The sequence below is a fragment of the Symphodus melops genome, assembly GCF_947650265.1.
Source record: "Symphodus melops genome assembly, chromosome: 1".
Classification (NCBI taxonomy): domain Eukaryota; kingdom Metazoa; phylum Chordata; class Actinopteri; order Labriformes; family Labridae; genus Symphodus; species Symphodus melops.
The window spans coordinates 7,158,162-7,178,278 of NC_136691.1; the positions used below are offsets into that span (position 1 = coordinate 7,158,162).

Below are 20,117 nucleotides of genomic sequence, written 5' to 3' on the forward strand. Positions count from 1 at the left end.
CTTCTGTTTGCCTTCCATGAGCAGAAAACTTTTCAACATTTAGTCTCTGTTTTGTGCTGTTCTCTAAACTCCAAATTAACACTTTTTTTTAAACCACTGTATCGTTATTTTGGAAGATATTTATGAACTTCTTGTTTTAACATCCAACAGACATGAAGCAACATCGACGATGTACTGGAGGTACTTTATTGTGTGCCAATTTTCACTCTTTTTGTTCTGCTTTGGTCTCCACCACTGCAGGATTTATTCAGCTTGTTGCTAACCAACTTGCTGCTTGCTTTGTGTGGATGATAGGTGGGTAGCGTGCAGTGATTCAATAAACTACGGTAGCAAATAAGGGGCAAAAAGTTAGCAACAGCTGTAAGGATTTTACATGAGAAAAAAAAAAAATCATGCAGCAAAGTCTTGCACTGAGCTCTCCCTCAGGACTGGAGCACTTTGTTCCAGACTCCAGGCATGAAGGACAGCTCAGTGGATTTTATTTCTGACTTTTTTCTAATTGCTGAATGTTTTGTTGTTAGCGCAGTTTCAGTTTATGGCTGCATGTTTTTCTATTTGCAGCACCTCTACGTACCCCGTAGTTGGATTTTGTGGACTTGAGCACGACTTTTTGAGTTTGAATCTTTCACTTGCTCCATGATTTTCATAATGATAAATGGATTTGACCAGAGCAGATTGTTTGTCCTCAGTTAAAGAGCATATTGCAGGTTAAAGACAAAACGTAACTAATCATAGGAAAATACGTTAACAATACTGTTTTTAAAGAAATTCTGAAATTAATAACCCACAGGGTCTCCTGGAGACGTTTTAGTACGTGTTCGCACGTCTTTGCTTTTTACTTCCGCATTCGGCTGTGACGTAGCATAAGGGAGTCCCGCTGAATCCCCGTCTGTTTAACATAGAAAACCATGGATCCGAGTGTCACTCCCGTCAATAAATAGGAAGAAAATATGTATTTCTTTACATATAATGGTGTGCTGGCTTATTATTCTGAACCTGTTAGATGTGCTAGAGAGCAGAAACAGGCAGGATTAGAGGAATAACGGCCTCAGGAGAGAAGCTGTGGTGTGAGGAGAGACCCGGAGCAGGCGTCCTGCTGAGTGACAGGTGTCAGCTCGCCATATATGGGCTCGTGCTTTGTTCACATCAGCATATATAAAGTTTGTAATCACATTCAATCAATTCAAAAACAATTTGTAGAAGGTGCAAGTGACGATCATTCACCTTTACATTGTATGGGAGCTGCTTGTAAAAACTGCAAATCTGTACAACGTATTACGGTGCCGCGCTGTGCGCGCGCGAGAGAGAGAGCGAGAGAGAGACAGACAGACAGACAGACAGACAGACAGACAGACAGACATAGAACCCGATTACACGGCCTGTGCAAATGCAGCACCATGTCTTTATTGTTTATTCCTCATGCAGCCCAGTGCTCACGTTGTTATAGAAAATACAGTGTATGGTGCAGGATCACGGCGCACGTAATCCACACAAAACATGCACAACAGCGCACACACTCCACAGTTTAATACGTGCACATATATTAGGCTACTACAAAAAGTTTAAAGTTTTAATGGGATAGAGGACCGACGTAAAGCTTGTGTTTCTGTTTGTTTCCAAACCGCGCGTTCCGTCTTTTCCCACTGCGCACACACAAACACACACACACACACACACACACACTCCACAGTTTAATGCGTGCACATATATTAGGCTACTACAAAAAGTTTAAAGTTTTAATGGGATAAAGGACCGACAGAAGTAAAGGTTGTGTTTCGTTTCGTTTCCAAACTGCGCGTTCCGTCTTTCCCCACTGCGCACACACACACACACACACACGCACACATACACGCGCTCTCTTGTAACAGAGTTGGATTTATAATAAATCGTATGACTACATATATTAAAACAGACTGTCCGGTGTCTATTACGCTCACACTAGAGAATATAACAGAGGATTCCAGCAGATCAAATCATTAAATGTTTGTCTGCGTATATAATATTTTATGTTAAACAGCCAGAGATTTAAATCATTAATAAGGAAACGTTTTTGTGTCTGATGCCGAAATATTCAACGTGTCTGTTCGATCGTTTCTGAGGTTGTGAGAATAATTCACCAAAACACACTATGAATAATCAAGCCACTTACACTATGCACCCGAATGTGCGCCGCTCAAGTTACAAACTATTGCAGGGAGGCATCATGTCTGTTCCCACGTGTCATTACACCTCTTTAATCATGTTTTATCCTGTTTTTTGTGCTTTAATTCTTTTGTGCTGCCTTCTAAATGTTTGTTTGTAAAGTGTTTGATGCTCTCGGTGCAAGACAAGTTCCCCCAGGGGCAATAAAGGCTTCATTCATTCATTCATACACGGACGCATAAAGCCGATCAAAGCAGAGTCAGAGAACGGGACTCCCTCATGTTACGTCATATGACGCGTTGTTGAAAAAAAAAAGCACGTTCTAAACGGCTATGCTAAAACAGCCACTTTCTCCTCTAAATTAGAGCACTTATGTGTTGTAGAACATATTAAAAAAATAACCTACTTATTTTACAGCCATTAACAGACTATATAAAATATTAATTAAAAAAATTTTTTAACCTGCAATATGCTCTTTAAGTACTAAACATGTACATTCCTTTTACATAAATATTCAACATTAAAAGTCCAATTAGTCCTGTTGGCACACATACTGCAGAGTGGTTCGTTGTTTATTTACGGACAGTCGTTGATTCACTATGGACATTTTGAAATGTTAAAAATGCAGAAACACGTTTGTTTCATTTATGGTTTTAAATGTTATCTTTACTTGGTCATATTAATAGATGATTAAAAATGATTAAAGGCCAGTTAGGCACTCGGCGACCCTGTAGCTTTGAAAGCACAAGTAAGAGTGTTATTACATCCTAGATTGAGAGAATTTGAAGTCTCTTATCTGTATTTTTCAGTCTTTTGCTTTAATGAATACAGAGTACATTGGATGTGGCATGATGTGGATGTGTGTCCTGCATTAGTATGTTTTTAATTTAAACAAGAAGACATGATCAACTGAAGATTAGTCAGGTGTTTTTTTTTCATGTTACTTTTCAACCAGGTCATCCGTTTGGTTATTTAAGGGACAAGAAGTTTCCACTCTGACTTTACTTTCAATAATCATCTCTCAAGTTGAAGATCTGAAGCAAAAGCCTGAAACAGTTTGACCCTCTAAATAAAAAAAAAATGTTACTGTTTCCATCCCGACTCTGCAGATGTTTCTCACTCACTGAAACGTCTTGTGACATTTGTTTTTCAGATTTTATTTTTGTAACGTCCCACTTATCAGGACTGTTAGATAACTAACTGATGAAGATAACCGTGTATGTATGAAGCGCTTTGATGTGGACTGAGATCTGTGGAGTGTTTTAGTTTGGGTGACACTGAAGGGAATTGCATCAAAACATTTACAATGTTTTTTTTGTTTTTTTAATAAACTACAACTGAAGCAGTTTGGTGGATGATTTCATTCAGAAAACCAAAACATGTACCTAATTGTTTGGTGGAAAGTATCTGTTAGAGCCGACTGATTCATCTGCCAGCCGATAATATCGACCAATACTAACATATCTAACTGTAACGACAAACGTTATCACAGATATGCAATGTTACTGGATTTAACAACTTCAAAGGCATCTTGGTTTATTTATCAAGTTGGAGTTTTGATTGTTCCCAATAAAAGTAAACTTTTGCACATATGCAGGTTTTGGATGAACTAACAAATTGATTTTTAATGTCAGAACTGACAGATAAGGTTTTAGTTAGGGAACAGATGTATTCCTTATTTTTTTCCAAGCAAAGGTGTTTAGACACGTTGGGAAGTACACAGAACTTTTGTGTGACCAGCTGATAACATAACACTGACATCTTTTACATTCTTTATTATTAAAATGTCTACCAACATAGTAAAATAAGTTATACATCTGGCCATCAAATCACACATTTGCTTTACAGTCGGTTGGAAAGCAGCTTTGGGAAAATGATGGTATTCCTGAAATGCTCGAAGCTAAATCTCCCTCCTTTTTTTTTGAAAATAATTTCCACAGGAAATGACATTTAAAAAATTGCCCCTTAAAAATCATTGCTATATTTTTTCTTAAGATCAACAAAACAGAAATTTCTCTGGCGTAAAATGAATTATTATTGCACGATAAGCCGTTTAAAAAAAGTGGCAACCCTTTAATTTCACATCGATTTCCGACACAATCATTGATGATGCTTTAATTGAAGGACCATGTTTCTTTTCCAACAAACATCATTGCAGTTTTATTTTTAATACGGAATCATGACCTACGTGTTTGGACTGGATCTGGCTTGTTAATCGGGTTTGGGGTAAATTCAAGTTCAAGTCCTCTGCCGCAGCTGGGGGCATTTTTAAGGCTTGACCATTGCTGGCCTCCCTGAGTCCTGAGGGGCCTCCTGCTTGCCAGGTTGGCCCTGTCCGGGGCCACTGTGGGCTAGTGCTGAGTTCTGGAGGGCATCGGGTGGAGCCGGACCGTAAGCGTCACCAGGATGTGCAGGATGGGGAGGGACGCCTGGAGGGAGGTTCATTGGTGGGCTGGTGTGTTCACGTGGGCCTGGGAAGCGCATGTCAGGAGGCATGGGGAGACGCGGTCCCATGGGTCCTCGGATACCTAGACATGAGGGTTACAAAAAGGACAAAGGCTGAAAACATCTTCATAGTCAAGAAAACAACCAAGAAACCTTTTTTAACCCGAGCATGGATCTGCATTGGTATGGTTAGCTTTCAATCGTTCCAATCCACTCATACTGAAGGCTTGCAACTTCTACTTCAGACGTAGATTTAAATAATTTCCTAACACTTTAACACTGTTAACACAACTGTAAACTGACCGAAAGACAAAAACAATCAGACATTTATTTTTTGTCTCTATAGGACACTTCTCTCCAGCTCTTGTTTACCTTTATTAATCTGTAACTGTGGCCATACACCCTTTCACTTTAAGGTGTACTGGCTGACATCTATGACTGTAGTATGATGAGCTCATTGCTCAGATGACAGACTAAAGATTAATAAGAGTCAATATTTTTACTATACCGATTCAAATAGATCTTTCTCGCTCCTTAACATTGTTTTTTTCACCACTAAACAGACACCAACTAATCTGAAGGTCACTGAAAGCTAACTTAGCTTCATCTGATAGAAATGGTGTGAAAGCATTGCTATAATACCCATCCGATAGGTTCATGTTTACATGCTGAGTGAGGAGGCATTTCTTGTTCTTCTTATTTAATGGAATACTTTCAGACTTTTGTATTGGTTGTGAAGGCTCATATCACAGTTATGGTAAAGATGTGGTTTATTTTACAACCTCTATTCCCTTCAACTTCATATTTCGCTTAAATAATGACTTATTTATAGACTTCCAATCTCGCCCAGTATCAAAGTAAGCTCTGCTCTTAAAAAGATCCAAAAGAACCAGTGACACTCAGTCAACCTCAAACACTTAAGTTTTATGTGTTTCTCTAATCGGTGTTGAAAATAAGTCAAAGGTCGAACGCACCATGTGGAGGAGGCATCGGTCCAAAGTGGTGAGATGGTGGGGGACGGAAGTGAGGGGGAGGGGGACCCCGAGGATCAATGCCGTGTCCTGGGCCCGGCCTGGGTAGATACGCGTGTCCATTGGCGGGCCGATGTCCAAACTCTCCTCCCATTGGTCCAGACAGAGGCATGCCTGGGTGCCCATTGGCTGGTAGTGGAGGTCCATGAAGAGGAGGAGGTGCATTGGGAGGAAGAGGACCATGAGGTCCTGGTGGGAGGTGGTACGGGCCCGGTCTTGGAGGCCTGTAAGGCCCGGGAGGAGGCAGTCGTCCGTGGGGTCCAGGAGGGAGGATCTGGTCATGGGGTCCAGGGCCGGGTGGAGGTCCCATGCCCATTGGGCCTGGCGAGTCCCTGATCGGAGATGCTAAGAAAGATCCAGGGCCCTGAACAACAGACACATGGTGACAATGAGTCCTGTGCTGCATTTTCAAATACTACACCTAGAACGAGTCTGTCCGGACACCAAGAAGAGAAGGAAACAACTCTTTAGTCATGCTTTAAGAAATCCACAAACCACCATTTCCATCCCAACAAAAAGTGCATTTAGTGCTCAATCACATGACCAGTAACCACACACCTTGATTATTTGGATGAAAAAACAAAAACAAAACAAAAAAAACCCAAACATCCAACAAACTTTTAAGCTCATTTTTCCAACAGTAGAATTGCTGCTTCTTTCCGTGCTGTGAGAAATTGTGAAACCACACACAGCCAAAAAGTTAAGTCAGCCCCAGTGTTTCAAAATGCCAGGAAATCTCTTCACAAGTCCAGATCCAGCTTTAGAGGGAAAAAGGGGGTGGAGTGCTCGCTTACACTGTCACAACTGGACTGAACAGCCTCGATACTCACAGGCTCGGGACTGTCTGTGGAGGCATCAGTCTTTGTCTCTGCTTTTATTTGTGGATCTACTTCCTGTGTCTGTTTCAGAGCAAGGACAGACACAACGACATGTATAGGAGGCTCTATATCTTAATAATATGAAGGGGAGGAGGGTAACTAATCATAATAACAATAAAAAGGAGTCTGTTCTGATCTGAAAAAAGACTTACAGATACGTCCATGTTGGCAGGCGAGGAGCTTCGGGGACCCATCATGTCTGAATGAGGAGAAACAGCACAGCGTTACAGGAAGCTTTTAAAAGCAAAGGTGAACTCTTGAAATTCAAAGACTGCAGACGACATACCCATCCCAGAGAGGTGTTTGTTTTCAGCGTAACGACCGTGTGGTTCTGATGGAGGTCGTGGACCTGAGGGGAGAAGAAAACGAGACCAATCTAAGAATGACATCCATCCAGACTCACCGAGGGAAGGAAGAGAAAACCAACTCTGAACAAGTGCAAAGATTGGTCTGTGAGGTCTGTGAGGACAACAGTCAGAGGGACAACGTTTTGTGGATGACTTCAAAAGCCCCTGAAAACTTCTTTTTCAAATGGAATTCCTTTGTTCTCTTATACTGACTTTCTATAAACCAATCATTAAATCATGAGGGGAAATTCATTTGGTATTATTCTACATTCAGTTATTAAGGTTTTACATGACTGCTTGGATTTATAGCTGTGAACATGTTTTTAGGGGCTTTGAGGAACAAAAGGTGAAGAAACTTCAACAGAAACACAAAACAGTCCTTCAAAATAAAAGGTAATGATTCGATTAAACAAAACAAGAGCATGAAAAGGGGGAGCTGAAGGCAGAGGACCAGAAGGTTGCAGAATGAGAGGCCATAAAAAAGGAAGAACACAAGGAGGTGCAGGAGCTGACAAGAAGAGTGACGTCAGGCGCACATGAAGGTGAAGATTTCAGGAGACGGTAAAAGAGGGATGATGCCCAACTGTAGAAGTGGACTGAAATCCACCAGCACTCACCGTACGGGTCAATCCTTCGCCCCACTGGGGCTGAGGGAGGGCGTCTGGGGCCCTCGATCATTATCGGAGGGGACGGTGCACCCCCACTCACAGGAGAGGGGCCGTATGAATCACCTGTTTTGATCAAACCATCCGTTTACCAAAAAAGAAAAGAAAGCACTAAGAATACCCAACAATCTATGCAAAGATGAAGTCCTCGCTCCAGGCGCAGAGAAAGTCAACATGTAGCACAAAAACACAACCCAACTGGAATCCTTTTACCCATTTAGCATAAAATAAGACATAAAAAGGCATGCATGATTTCATTAGAGAAGAGCCTCCTCTCTCTTCTCAAAGGCTACGTCGGGCGTCCCAGTGGAGAAACAACAACAGTCAAGCTGTGAGGGCTGCTTACCTTGGCGAGGGCCCGCAGGCTGTCCCGAGTTTGGTCTGAAGAGAGGAGCACGGCGCTCGTTCAGCTGCGAGGTCAAGACAGCAAGTCTGCAAATGTTGGGGGGAGAAAAAAAAGTAAATGTTTACCGTGTCTGGGTAAGCTGTTATCTTTATTACTGATCAATCAGCTGAGTAAATCAAAAGATTTTCCGGAGGCATCACAGCAAGGACAATACTAAAATATTTATGACCATCTCAAGCAGAGGAACATAAACAGTTCTGATTGAGGAGATCAACCAAGTGTATGTTTTCTTCTCCCCAGAATCGTTACACACTAAACAAACAAACGATATCTGCGCTATGTTTACTAACACTTACTTTTCACGGAGTTTTGAAGTTTCAAGCTTCTCTTGATTCAGAGCTCGCTCTGCGTTACGAGCGTTTACCTGCAGAAAGAACAGGAGAATGTCTTACAGTCCTTCCTTTATCATGTTTGTATTTATTTAAAATCACATAAATAAGTCAACATACCCAGTTTGAATGAGTTTTGTTTTCTTGTTCTTTGACCTACAACAGATACAAACAGACATTCAGTCAGTGGTCGGGTGTCGGGGAATCCTTTTCTCTGCACTCGCTCATATCACAAGAAGTCTACCTGTTCTTTATAAACTTCCTCCGTCTTCTTCATCTGCTCCTCCATCTCATTAATACGCTGCCTTAGGACTTTAACCTGCTCTTCAGCCTCCACGGCTTTTCCTCCCACCTCAGACAGCATGCTCTCTTTGCTGCGTCGCTCCAGCTCCTCCTTAGTCAATCTCCTGTAAAACCACAGAAACACACTTCTTCCACTAACAGTAACACAGCGGTATGTATTGGAGACACTGTAAATCATCACACTTTTGATTGAAATGAATGTGCAGATATAAGATGTGTAACAGCAGCTCATCAAACGTGCTGATTGACGGTCACAGCCTCACTTACTGCTGCAAAGCGTTTTCCTTCTGCTGATACATTTCCACCATGATTTCATTTTTCTGCTGCAGGATCTTGAACTGGTTTTCCACATGGCTCTTCTCGCTTTTCAGGCTTGCGATTGCGTGCTCCAGCTCCTGGTGTTGCTCTGCAACCAGAAACAACAAGTGTGTGTTCATTTAGAGGGAGGCAGAGAGAAAGATGTATCCAAAGGATAAATGTTTGACCAATGTTTCCTTTAATACTTCAACATCGTTTTAATCCAAAACTAACAGGACAGACTTACCTTCCATTGACCTTCTACTCTGTTCTTCATTGAGTAGTTTGGTCATGAAGCGATCACGCTCTTCTTCGACTACAGAGAGGGTGGTCTGGACCTGGAGTCAAGCATGAGAAACGCATTAAGACACACATTCAGAAAGTGGAACATGTGTTTATGGTGCACGTGTACGGTGAGATTCATCTTACCCGGGAAACGTCCATCATCTGTTTGATCCTGTTCTTTATGGCCGTCTTCTTGTCTGAAAAAAAGATTTTGAAGAAATCTTGAGCATTTCTTCTGTGACTGACAAACAAAACGTGTGATGGCTTACTGCATTTATTTTAGATAATAAACTTTATACATAGCAAACCATCAAAACATTTGTACGCATGCTTAATCTACATCAGTGCTTAAATCAGAGACAAAAAATATCCGACTGACCAGGTGCAACTTCTCCGTTGGCTAAAGCTTTGGAGTCACCTTTTTGTAAATCACAAGCCTCCAGGTCTGCCAGAAGATCAGACAGCACCTGCAAAGAGACGATTCGAATGTCACGTAAGCTAAGAAGAGCTGGCATTATGTAAAGCTGATATTTAAGACAGATTATGAAAGCATTAAAAATAGTATTCCGGGGTAGCTGGTAGACGAGCAGTTATTGGCCGTGCCTCGTACAGAGGCCAAAGTCCTCGAGAGCAAGTGTCTCGGGTTCAAATCGCACTTACGGCTCTCTCTCTCTCTCTTCTGTCCCGTCTCTAAAATAAAGGAACGTTTCTTACCTCAACGTTGTGATCTTTCAGCACCACAGAGTCCTCCAGCTCTTTCTGGGACTTTTGGTAGACTTTGATTTGCTCGTTCAGCTCCTTGTGTTTTTCCTCCCAGCCCTTGATGTTCGCCTTCAGCTGTAGGAAAAGAAGAGTGCGTCAGTAAAACTACATCTATCACTGTTGACATCTGTTAAGAGACCGCAGTGATGGAAGTGAAAACGTAACCAATCGTCTTACAGTTTTATTTTCTTCTTTTAGTGCTGCAAAATCTTTCTCCAGACATTTCTGATGAACGTTTCGGGCGTCTTCACGGATCTTGGCCTCGTCCAGCAGCACAGTGGTCTGTAAACAAACACATGAGGCTCATATAAGAGGCTGAACTTCATGCATCACTGCAGTGTGCAGAAAACGACGCGAGGACAGGTACCTTGGAGAGCGCATCCTGAACCTTTTTCCTGCTGAGCTGCAGCTTCTCGTTCGACTTCTCCAGTTTTTCGATCTGTAAAAGAAATGTTGAAGCGTCACGAATCGGAGATGACGGGCAGAGGATTTCACGTGGAGGGCGGAGTGTGAAGCACTTACCCTGGTTTCATTCTGCAGAGATTTTGCCCTCTCGTCTTGGAGGAGTTTGGTGTATTTGTTCTTTTCCTCTGCTATTTTTTTATTTTTGGTTTCGGCCTGCAAAGCCTTACTCTGCACAAAGGTGAGGACAGAAGAATCGCTGACAAATGAGCACACTCTTTCAAAGCCATTGGAAAGAAAAGAATGAGCACAGAACAATCAAACACAAAACTCCAAAGGTCTTACCTCCAGGTCTTGCATTCTTTTCGCTGTACAACTAACCGCTTCCTTGGACTGCTTTTCTTTTTCTTTCAGCTGTTCCATCTTAAAGAAATGAAAGACGACACTTCAGAGAAAGTTTCCAAAGCAGCTTGAATATTTTTTCGGTCACGTTAAGTTTTGTGGCTCACCTGTTTCTGGAGCTCTGACATTTTTGTGAGGGCATCTTCCCTCTCTTTTTTGAGTGCGTGCATTTGCTCTGACAGCTTCTCTTCACCCACTGTGTGCAACAAATATTACGCAAGGAGTTACAATCTGCCCGACAACATTTTGTAAAGCAATGTGGTATGCAATATACGCAAAGACTTACCGAGGTATTGTCTCTTCTTCACCTTAAAAAGGGTTTAGAAAAGATAAAGGTTAAGAGCTCATCAATATATTTTGCAGATAAAAACCCTATATTGATTCTGAACTCTGGGTAGGTTATCTTCCACTTCACGTCTACCTTCACATAAGCTGTTTAAAAGCAGCGCGCATGTACAGAATCAATCAATGTAAGCTCACACCAAACCAATACTTTCCCTGTGCTGTTGTCTAAGGCTGACGCACAATGAAAGCAGAGGTGAGAGAAGATGTAGTACAACACTTACTGCCAACACAGTCCTCCAGAAGAAGAGCGTGAAGGTCACTACTCCAACCAACGCACTGATGACAACAGCTTGCCAAGGACAGCCGTACAAGGTGTCCCCTGGCTTCCACTCTTCTGGTAGTCGTGAAATCATCTAAGGTGACAGAAATATGAAGAATGATCAAAAGCTCAAGAATGATGCAATTAAGCTGGTTAAACTATAAGTCTGTCAGAAGTTTATTTTTCAAGTCGTGCAATAAATAAAGGCTGTTCATTAAGTGATCATTCCTGTTGTGATTTGACTGTAAGTGAAAGAATCCAGGAAGTCAAGTCCTCAAACTGTCTTCCTCTTACACTCATCAACACATATCTGATGAAGAAAAAGAGTGAGCAACCTGTAACTCTATCTCCAGTATCAGCACATTACCATACAATAGTAGTACTTCACCTAACAGTGCCCTTACGCCATGTTCAGTATCACTGAAGTCTGTGAAATATCCCGAAGCAGAGGATGAAAACATGCATGCAGCTGCAAAAGTAAATCAGCTCTTTTACATGTGTCCTGCCACTGACACATTCAATCTAACACCAATAAAGACAGCATTGTTTTAAACTATGGACCGCATGTTAGACTGCATTAGGGTTGCTGCATTTATATAATTTTTTTCAATCAATCAATGGTTATGTGTTGACAAAGGCTGAAGTCATTAAGTATCATATCTGAGCACAAGTAGACCCTAATACTACCACGCGATTTAATGTCCAGTCATACCAGAGAGTAACCTTTGAACTGATCATGAGGCGATCTGGACAGGAGCACGCACACGTGCGCACACTCTTATGAGTTAAATATGGGGATTTAAAATTATTAACACATCGAGTTGCTTGGAAGGATTAACAAGCTCGATTCAGCCAACTTTTCTATTTTAACATTGGACTTTAACAAGCCTACATTAAAAAAGCAGGACTGTGACAATATTTATGCATATTCAAACTATAATCTACATGGACACATAATGTATATAAACACAGGAAACACATCTTCAGTCAACAATAAGAAGCTGATCGATGAGACCCTGGTGAGTAGTTCACGCACAGTTTGTTTATTAACACGTCAGCAGGCCACGACAGCAAAACAAATGCGTGTCATAGGCTCTAATGTACACTTACATGCTGCAGCTGCTTCAGAAACAACAAGTAAATATGGTCCGGTTCCATTACAGGTCGGGGTAATGTGTCGGTCTCCATGCCAGTCTTTTAAAGAAAACAAGAGCGGAACTAGTCCGGAGGATGCTAAAGGTTTGACAGATGTTAGCTTGCTAGCACCGTCAGCGTTAGCTTATCGTATGAGTACACTGTGTCGTCTGGATTCAACTTTACAGCTCAAATATAAAAATGCTACAAACACTGACAGCGTTAGACACCGAGGACAAGGTGTAGATCTAAGTGACGCTTGGACTTGAAGTTAGCGGTTACATATAAAAACGATTCCTTTCAAAAGCTGAGCGGATAAGCCGGAGAGGTTAGCCGAGCTAGATGTTCAAAGATGGATGAAAATGTTACAACAAAAAGACGTTTTTAAAACCAAAGTTGGCTTGGCAGCAGGTAGTCCAGGTTACAGCTCCGTTTTATGATATGCATCTGCCTTTTCCATGCCAAAATAAGGTCCTCTAGTTGAGCGAGTAGACAGCTCAACACCGGCTGTGTTGAACTTCAGCCGACACCGAGAGAGTCAACAAGACAGGGGGAGGGCCATGGTGGGTTCAGGGGAAATCGGAAATTTTGAATATTCCCCTGTCAAACCTGACACATTCAAACCGAGTACGTGTTTGTTCCTGTGAGTGCTACAAATACTCTTACAAAAATTAACTGAAGAACAACGCTGGGCAATAATGTTACCTGTGAAAATCCCTCTAGTAGTTATGTGATGTTTTCGTGTGTTTTATGTGCTTTTGCTATTTTGTTTTGTGCTGCCTTGTAAATGTTTTGTTTGTTTAGTTTTTTTTTATGCTCTCAGGTGCAAGACAAATTCCCCAAGGGGCAATAAAGGTTTTCACTCATTCATTCAAAAGTCTATAAGAGAGTATCTTTGCATGATGGATTGTGTCAATACAAATCAAACCTTTCTTTTTGCATAATAAACAAATACACCATGTGGGCAAACTACTCAGGGAGCACATTGAGACTGGTACAAATTTTTGTGTAGTTTGGAGTTTTTTTAACATGGTGTTTTCTGTGGAGATTATTTGAGGCATTGCAAATATTCTTTCAAAAATATTAATAGGTATTGTGTTGAGGGCATGTGAGAATATAACAGGCAAAGAGTTACCACAAACAAAACCTGTCAAGTAATTAATGCATAACTAGCCCTTGTTGTGCAAATTACAGTATTATCCTATCGTTCATAAAATCACATTGTTTGCCATTAAAAGCAAATGTTAAAGTCGTGGTTGTGTTTTACAGTTTAGTGCTCTAGGTAACAGCTCAAGTCAGAGTAAAGTCAAATAACGTGACATAAAATTCACATTCATCTGCATTATGATTTAATAGAATCAAACGGTTCACTTCGAACATGCACCGCTTGGATAACAAATTAAGCTAACAAAGCTAGCATTAACATTAGACTTACCACTGTAGTCCACTCGGTTAGTTTTGTCTCCATCATTGATAGAATGAAGCCCATGTAAACAATTCCAGTTGAGAATAATCCCACTTCTTGATGAGTTTCAGAAACTGGGTCCATGGAGTCCAAAGATCCTAGTGAAAGAAAATATAAATGTAAAATGAAGTGTGAGGGCTTGGCAATGATCTCTGGCATGATATGGGATAGCAATGATTATCACTGTCGTATTACCCGAGGAGCCAGAGGATGAGCTCTCAACCTCGACACCAAGACCCATGTCTCGGGGATTTTCCAGGGTGTCTTGAGGGACTCTCTGCATCTCTTCCGATGCACTGAAGCTCGCCAGATTGTCTTTGTTTTTATTAAAGTGTCCACCATCTTCCTGCATGTTGACATCTGGTCCGTTGTGCTGCTCATCCCATACTACCTGCTCTGTTTTCATCTCTGCTGGCCTTTGATCATGGTCCGTCACTGTGAGTTTGTTTTCGCTCTCATCCACGTGGACGCTGCTCGTGCGGTCTTCTTCAACAATATGGGGCATATCTTGGTTTACATTTAGGTCAGGTTGACCTGGAAAACAAACATTGAAATCCAAAATAAAGCAAAACAAATCAGGTCAATTTTCAAATGAATGCTACAAAAATGATTTTATGAATGATAGGAGTTGTAAGTTATCAGTAGCAGCGGTCTCCAACCACCAATGATTAAGTCATGTGAGGCTGCGTTCACTTTCAGTTAGTAAGCTAGTGAAAAGAAAGCATGAAGAAACAGGCGGCATGAACATTTTTTTTTTTTTTTTAACTAGGGCTGCCAAAAAAAGGCTAACGGACAGTGAGGATGGTGGAGACACTCTATTTATTCAGCTTTGACTGCCACCAAACAAGGCTGGGCAGTAGACTGAAACATGCTGTACCCGTCACTCACACACACAGCGCCAACGAGTTCAGTTTAAATATTTCAAGTGTTTTCTACATTAGCTCTTGTTATGCCTTTACTGTACTTCATTTGTCTTAAAATAACATAAGTAGAGGATAACCAGAAGGGGACTGACATGAGATAGAAGTGCCCTTTGGACCAATGTCTACAAGGCTTCATGTCTGCAGTGCCTTCATATTAAAATCTGATTTCACCGTCTCCAAATAATTTAAGCAAATGGGCTAAACCAGACTTTTCTGTGATGGCCCTCTCTCAGTGGTTAAAACAACAAATGAAGTGGTACGTGGAAGTGAATCTGGTGATCCTACAGCCATTCTTAAAACAGAAATGTCAAATTGAAAATATGAGGGAAAAAAATAAATAAAAATCTTACCTTGGTGAAATTCGGATGATTTTTCTGTTGCTAAGGGAGTGCTGTCACTGGCTGTCGAATACTTCTGTCGAAGGCTGAATGCAAGTTCCTGGAAGTCATCCAGTATTTCCGTCTCTTCATCCGAACCACTTGTATCTTTATGTTCTTCATAGTTGTGTTTCGACTCCCAGCCGTCCAGCATCTTCTCGACCTCATCCAGGATGGTGTTCTGAGAGGCTTCCAGGATGCCCTCAAGTGCACTCTCAACATCTTGCATAGTTTCAGTGTGTGAGAGACGCGTCGCCTTCATTTCTATTTCCAAGTCGGAGAACATGGCCTCCACTTTGAAGAGATTCTTGAGACCCAGAAGCTTTTGGACCTTTTCCATTTTCTCCTCGGTGAAGTGGTTTCGAATTAGTGTCAGTCTCATCACGCTGTCGCTGTACTCCGGCTCTGGAGTGGATGCGCTGGGATCAGCTTCCTCAGGTGAACGCTCTTCCGATTGCGAAAAAGAAAGTGCATTTTCATCTTCAAGTAATTCTTCTTTCTCCCCGGTTACTTCTGTGTTGTGCTCTCCTTCCAACTTCTCTTGGGGAGGTTCCTCTTGAATCTCTGGATTTTCTGGTTGTAAAAAAGGCCAAAATTCTGCTTGGCTTTTATCACCGTCTAAATCTGCTGCCAAATGTTTGCGTTTCTGATTACGTGTGCTGTCATATACTGTCTTTTCATCCTCTTTGATATCAGAACTCTTTGATTTAATTTCTTCTGTGGCAGGCGGCAGATTCCTTTCGGTTTCAGCACTGGCTAGTTTCTCATCAGCCATTATTTTCTTTTCAGTCAAGTCCTTTTCCAAATCTTCACTTCTCTGTGTTGGAACGCTATCCTGTACTCCTGCATTCTCATTATTGACCTCCTCTTGGTCGTCGGCCTCAAAGTGTTCGTCTGTAGTTCTTATATCTACTTCTTGAGCCTCAGGAATGGCTTCTTGGGGTTCCACATCATCTGATGTCGTACTTTTCTCTGTTTGATGGTGTGTTGGCTCCTCTGTTGGTTGAAAGGTTTCCTCTGGCCCTACCACTGCCTCATAATCCTCATAATCCTCATCGTCATAATCATCTGACTGTATAGCATTGATATTAGGAGAATCTGCAAGAACGTCATCTTTGTCCTCCTGGTGCTTTGATGACTCTTCTGATGGTGGTTCCTTAACGTTTTCCGTTGCTTCTTTAAACATCGAAGGGGTTTCTGAAGCAGCCTCTTCTGTCTCATCATCATCGTCATCGTCGTCGTCGTCTTCCTCTGAACCGAGATCTTGAGCCGTCCTTTCTCCCCCAGTGACAACGGAAAAAACAGCGTCTCCAAATGTTGTCCATATGTTCTTCTCCTCTTCGGGGGAATCCAATGATGGAGTGTCCAAGGCGTCATCAGAGAAAGACAGCTGTGGAGTTTCTTCTTTAACTTCTTCGTGATCCATTTGAGGATCACCTACAGTCTCCCTTTCCTCTTCGTCATTTGGAGTGGTTTTCTTTGTCGTTTCCTCGTCAGAAACTAAGGCATCAAAAGTTGCTCCAAAGTTTGTTTTTAACTTGGGGATTTGCACTCCTTCAGAAATGTTGTCTGAATAAGGTGGAGTGTCTTCAGTGTCTTCAGTGAAAGAGATCAAAGGAGTATCTTCTTGCACATCTTTAGGAGGACTCTCTGTGCCTTCCGTTTCCTCCTCTTCTTCATACGGTGTGACTTGCTTTGTGATTTCATCATCAGAGATGACAGCATTAAATGTTGCCCCCAAGGTAGATTTTAAACCAGGGATTTGAACCCCTTCCGATATTTTGTCTGAATAAGGTTCTGGAGTTTCTTCAGACAAAGACAGCAGTGGAGTTTCTTCTTTAACATCGATGATCTCTTCTGATGGATGTTCTACTGTTTCGCTTTCCTCCTCTTCATAGGGAGACACATTCCTAGTGATTTCTTCGTTCGAGACGACAGAATCAAAAGTTGTTCCTATTGTAGTTTTTAAGTTGGGGATTTGCTTGCCTTCAGATATTTTCGCTGACTCAGATGCTGGAGTGTTTACTTCCTCTTCAGAGTAAGACAACAGTGGAGTTTCTTCATTCAGATCGATATCATCTTTTGGAGGCATTTCCTCATCTTCACTTTCTTCCTCCTCTTCATTTGGGGTGACTTTTTTGGTGATTTCGTCATCAGAGACGACAGCATCAAAAGTTGTTTCAAGGGTAGCTTGTAATTTCGGGATTTGCACACCTTCAGACACTTCCACTGAATGATCTGCTGGAGTGATTTTTGTCTCTTCAGAATAAGACAAAAGTGGCGTTTCTTCGATCAGATCAACATCTTCTGGAGCACTTTCCACACCTAGGCTTTCCTCCTCGTCATCATCATGTGGTGTAACTTTCTTGGTAACTTCTTCATCAGAAATGACAGCCTCAAACGTTGTTCCTATAGTCGTTTTTAACTCGGGGATCTGACTTCCCTCAGCCATCGAGATTTTTTCTGAAACTAAATCATCATTGGACGAAGGATCCACTCCTGTTTCTGTGTCTTTGGTTTCACTCATATTTGGGACTTCAGTTTCAAGAGCCGTGTTTTCTTCTGTGCGACCTTCATTTCTTTCAGTAACATTCAGTGCATCTGTCTCTTCTTCTTCTGAATGTGATTCAGAGGTCATGCCAAGCTCGTGTGAAGAGGCACTTTGATCATCTGGGACTTTATCATGGAGGTGTCCACGGTTATCATGATGCTCTGTTTGGTCTGATGTTCCCTTATTTTCCCCATTATCCTCCTCCACTGAAGATCCTAACAGTAAATCTATGTCATAATTATTAAACTTATCAAATCCAGTGTCAAAACAGACAAAATCTGTTTCCTGAAAATTAGAACAAAAAATAAAAAACAAAAATTATGCACTGCAGTGATGACATTCGAAAGCTGTATTTTATTCCAGATGCATCTGAATTAACAACATATTTTCTTACCTCTGCTGGAACTTCAATTTCTTTTTCAGTGTAAATGTGGTTTACTGCAAGAAGATTCATTGGGAAATAGCCAAAGCTACTTCCAATCTATTGACAAATAGAAAAAAAGAACGTTTTGAGGATTATAACTACATGGTTCAAGCTCAATATTACTTAATGAGTTTTATTTGGCATAGTACACTTACACTTCCTGCCCACATGTCAGCCCTTCTTCCGGACAATTTGTAGTATACAAAGATAGTTTCTGACTTCTTAACTGTCAGGAAACGACAGTCTGGTCCAGAGAAGTCCTTTACAGCTTTCCCCCGAACCAGGAGCACTGTAAAAGCAAAATGGATGTACTCAGTCAACAATGAAATATACATTGGTTTCACAGACATTTTCAGGTAAGTATTTTACCCAAATCATTGTGAGTTCAAAAAGACCAAAAGTTGAACTATTCCCAAAACACATAGATTTTGTTATTTATTTTTTCTAAACATATGATTTAACGTGACACACAATCAAGAAAAAATGAGCACATTACATTTGAAAAGCTGGTATTCTTTGGTGTTGGGAAAGCGTAATTGTTTATTCAAAATAATCTGTATCTGTGTCATCTAGCAAAACAGGTTGAGCTTGACAATACTGTCCCTTTTATAACAAAACATGCAACATAAACTGAAACTGTTCAGCTTAGGAGATTCAAGATTTTTATTTGTCACATACTCATAGATAGCGATCAACATTGTTTACCACTGATAATGGTTCAAATCAAAATGGGATGGCCAGTTTAAACTCAAATTTTATGTTGAGAAACACTCAATTAACAAAAAGGGATAACGCCACTTATCAATGTGTGCCTTTACCATTTAATTGGGATTGTGTTTTATGAGTACATGTGTCTTATCTTTACAGTTATTATGACTCTGGTCTAACTTTCCCTTCTGATATGTTGATATATAAACCTACAAAAGACCTTTGGGTGCATTTTCAGGTGAACATTATGACATTATGGGTGAACTGGGTTAACTAAATAAAGGACACAATACAGGTAGCCTGGGGTTTGTTGATCAAGCTAGGTAAACAAAAGTAACCTTGGTCTATATTTAGCAGCGATAGCAACATGGTGGACATTTAAAAAAAACAGCTAATATTCCCTCATATTCAAACAAGCCAAGCCGAGGATACTAATTTATCATTAACTAGTGTTTGTTCAGGTACGACAATAGCGTTGCCGGTGGCTAACTAGCTGCTAACATTAGCTCCCAGTATCCATACAGCAGGACAGGCCGGAGTAGACTGTGCTGCCTCTGAAAGCAAAACCTTTCCAACATAATGACGCCTGTTGTTATTATGGGTATGTTTAAACGAGGTGAACAGCATCAGAACACCTGCATGAAGTTATCCAGGTCGCTGAATATCGACTGGCAACAAGTCGAGAGATAAGGCTCAGTTTATGGCTCAGCTGTGGTATCGGGATGTTGAGGAGGGAGAAGCATCCTTGAAGTCATCATGAGCTAGTTTTTTATAACAAGAGAAATAAACTTACTGCTGCACTCCTCGTCGGCGCATCTTTTTAAGTCGGAGAACCTTTTCTCCAAGGCTGCGATGGAAATAAAATTAAATAAAAGTAATAAAAAGCCCTGTCGGTAGAAGTGTTTTGCTGCCATGCTGGCAGTTTGAGTGTCTGCAGCTTAGAGCTGAAGGAGCCGACACGTCAGCAGATCAGATCCGGCTGGGTGGGTGGAGGCTCGGATAGCTCTTCACAGGATATGGGTTTTTTTTTGGATCAGAGTGTTGGAAAGAGAGCTCCAACTAAGTCAGTGATTATAGAAGAAAAAGAAGTGCCAGATAATGTTTAATATCAACAGTTTCTTCTAGGATCCATTAAGGATGCATTCAAAAGATTGAAATTAGACCTTCTTAATGATGCACAATTTTCCTTAACTGTTTAGGGGTCTCAATCAAATATAGCACACATATTTTTCAGGTT

The 20,117-nt window shown here is 41.2% G+C and overlaps 1 protein-coding gene across 2 annotated transcripts; it reads right to left on the reverse strand.

Moving 5' to 3' along the window:
* Window positions 1-3,740: 3,740 nt before the first annotated feature.
* On the reverse strand, window positions 3,741-19,912 carry mia3 (MIA SH3 domain ER export factor 3). Of its 2 annotated transcripts, XM_079365395.1 has the most exons (28): window positions 19,674-19,912; window positions 18,328-18,461; window positions 18,143-18,229; window positions 15,171-18,033; window positions 14,093-14,431; window positions 13,868-13,995; window positions 11,261-11,392; window positions 10,981-11,002; window positions 10,802-10,890; window positions 10,638-10,715; window positions 10,413-10,523; window positions 10,258-10,329; window positions 10,068-10,172; window positions 9,843-9,965; window positions 9,508-9,595; window positions 9,273-9,325; window positions 9,091-9,181; window positions 8,814-8,952; window positions 8,488-8,650; window positions 8,364-8,399; window positions 8,211-8,278; window positions 7,855-7,940; window positions 7,461-7,574; window positions 6,783-6,845; window positions 6,649-6,695; window positions 6,449-6,517; window positions 5,562-5,982; window positions 3,741-4,670 (listed from the first exon to the last, which is right to left on the reverse strand). In XM_079365395.1, the coding sequence occupies exons 1-28, from the start codon at window positions 19,792-19,794 to the stop codon at window positions 4,411-4,413; spliced, it is 6,102 nt and encodes a 2,033-aa protein (XP_079221521.1). In that variant the 5' UTR covers window positions 19,795-19,912; the 3' UTR covers window positions 3,741-4,410. The 2 variants fall into 2 exon arrangements, with proteins under 2 accessions (XP_079221521.1, XP_079221522.1); XM_079365396.1 differs by lacking the exon at window positions 6,449-6,517 and having other exon boundaries at window positions 19,674-19,911.
* Window positions 19,913-20,117: the final 205 nt, after the last annotated feature.

Excerpts from the sequence above, each read along its gene's own strand:
- mia3 (XM_079365395.1), bottom strand. The coding sequence starts at position 19,794 with ATGGCAGCAAAACACTTCTACCGACAGGGCTTTTTATTACTTTTATTT. Across the intron at positions 8,400-8,487 it reads AGGAAGTTTATAAAGAACAG|GTCAAAGAACAAGAAAACAA; the intron begins GTAGACTTCTTG and ends TATCTGTTGTAG. Across the intron at positions 5,983-6,448 it reads CCACAGACAGTCCCGAGCCT|GGCCCTGGATCTTTCTTAGC; the intron begins GTGAGTATCGAG and ends TCTGTTGTTCAG.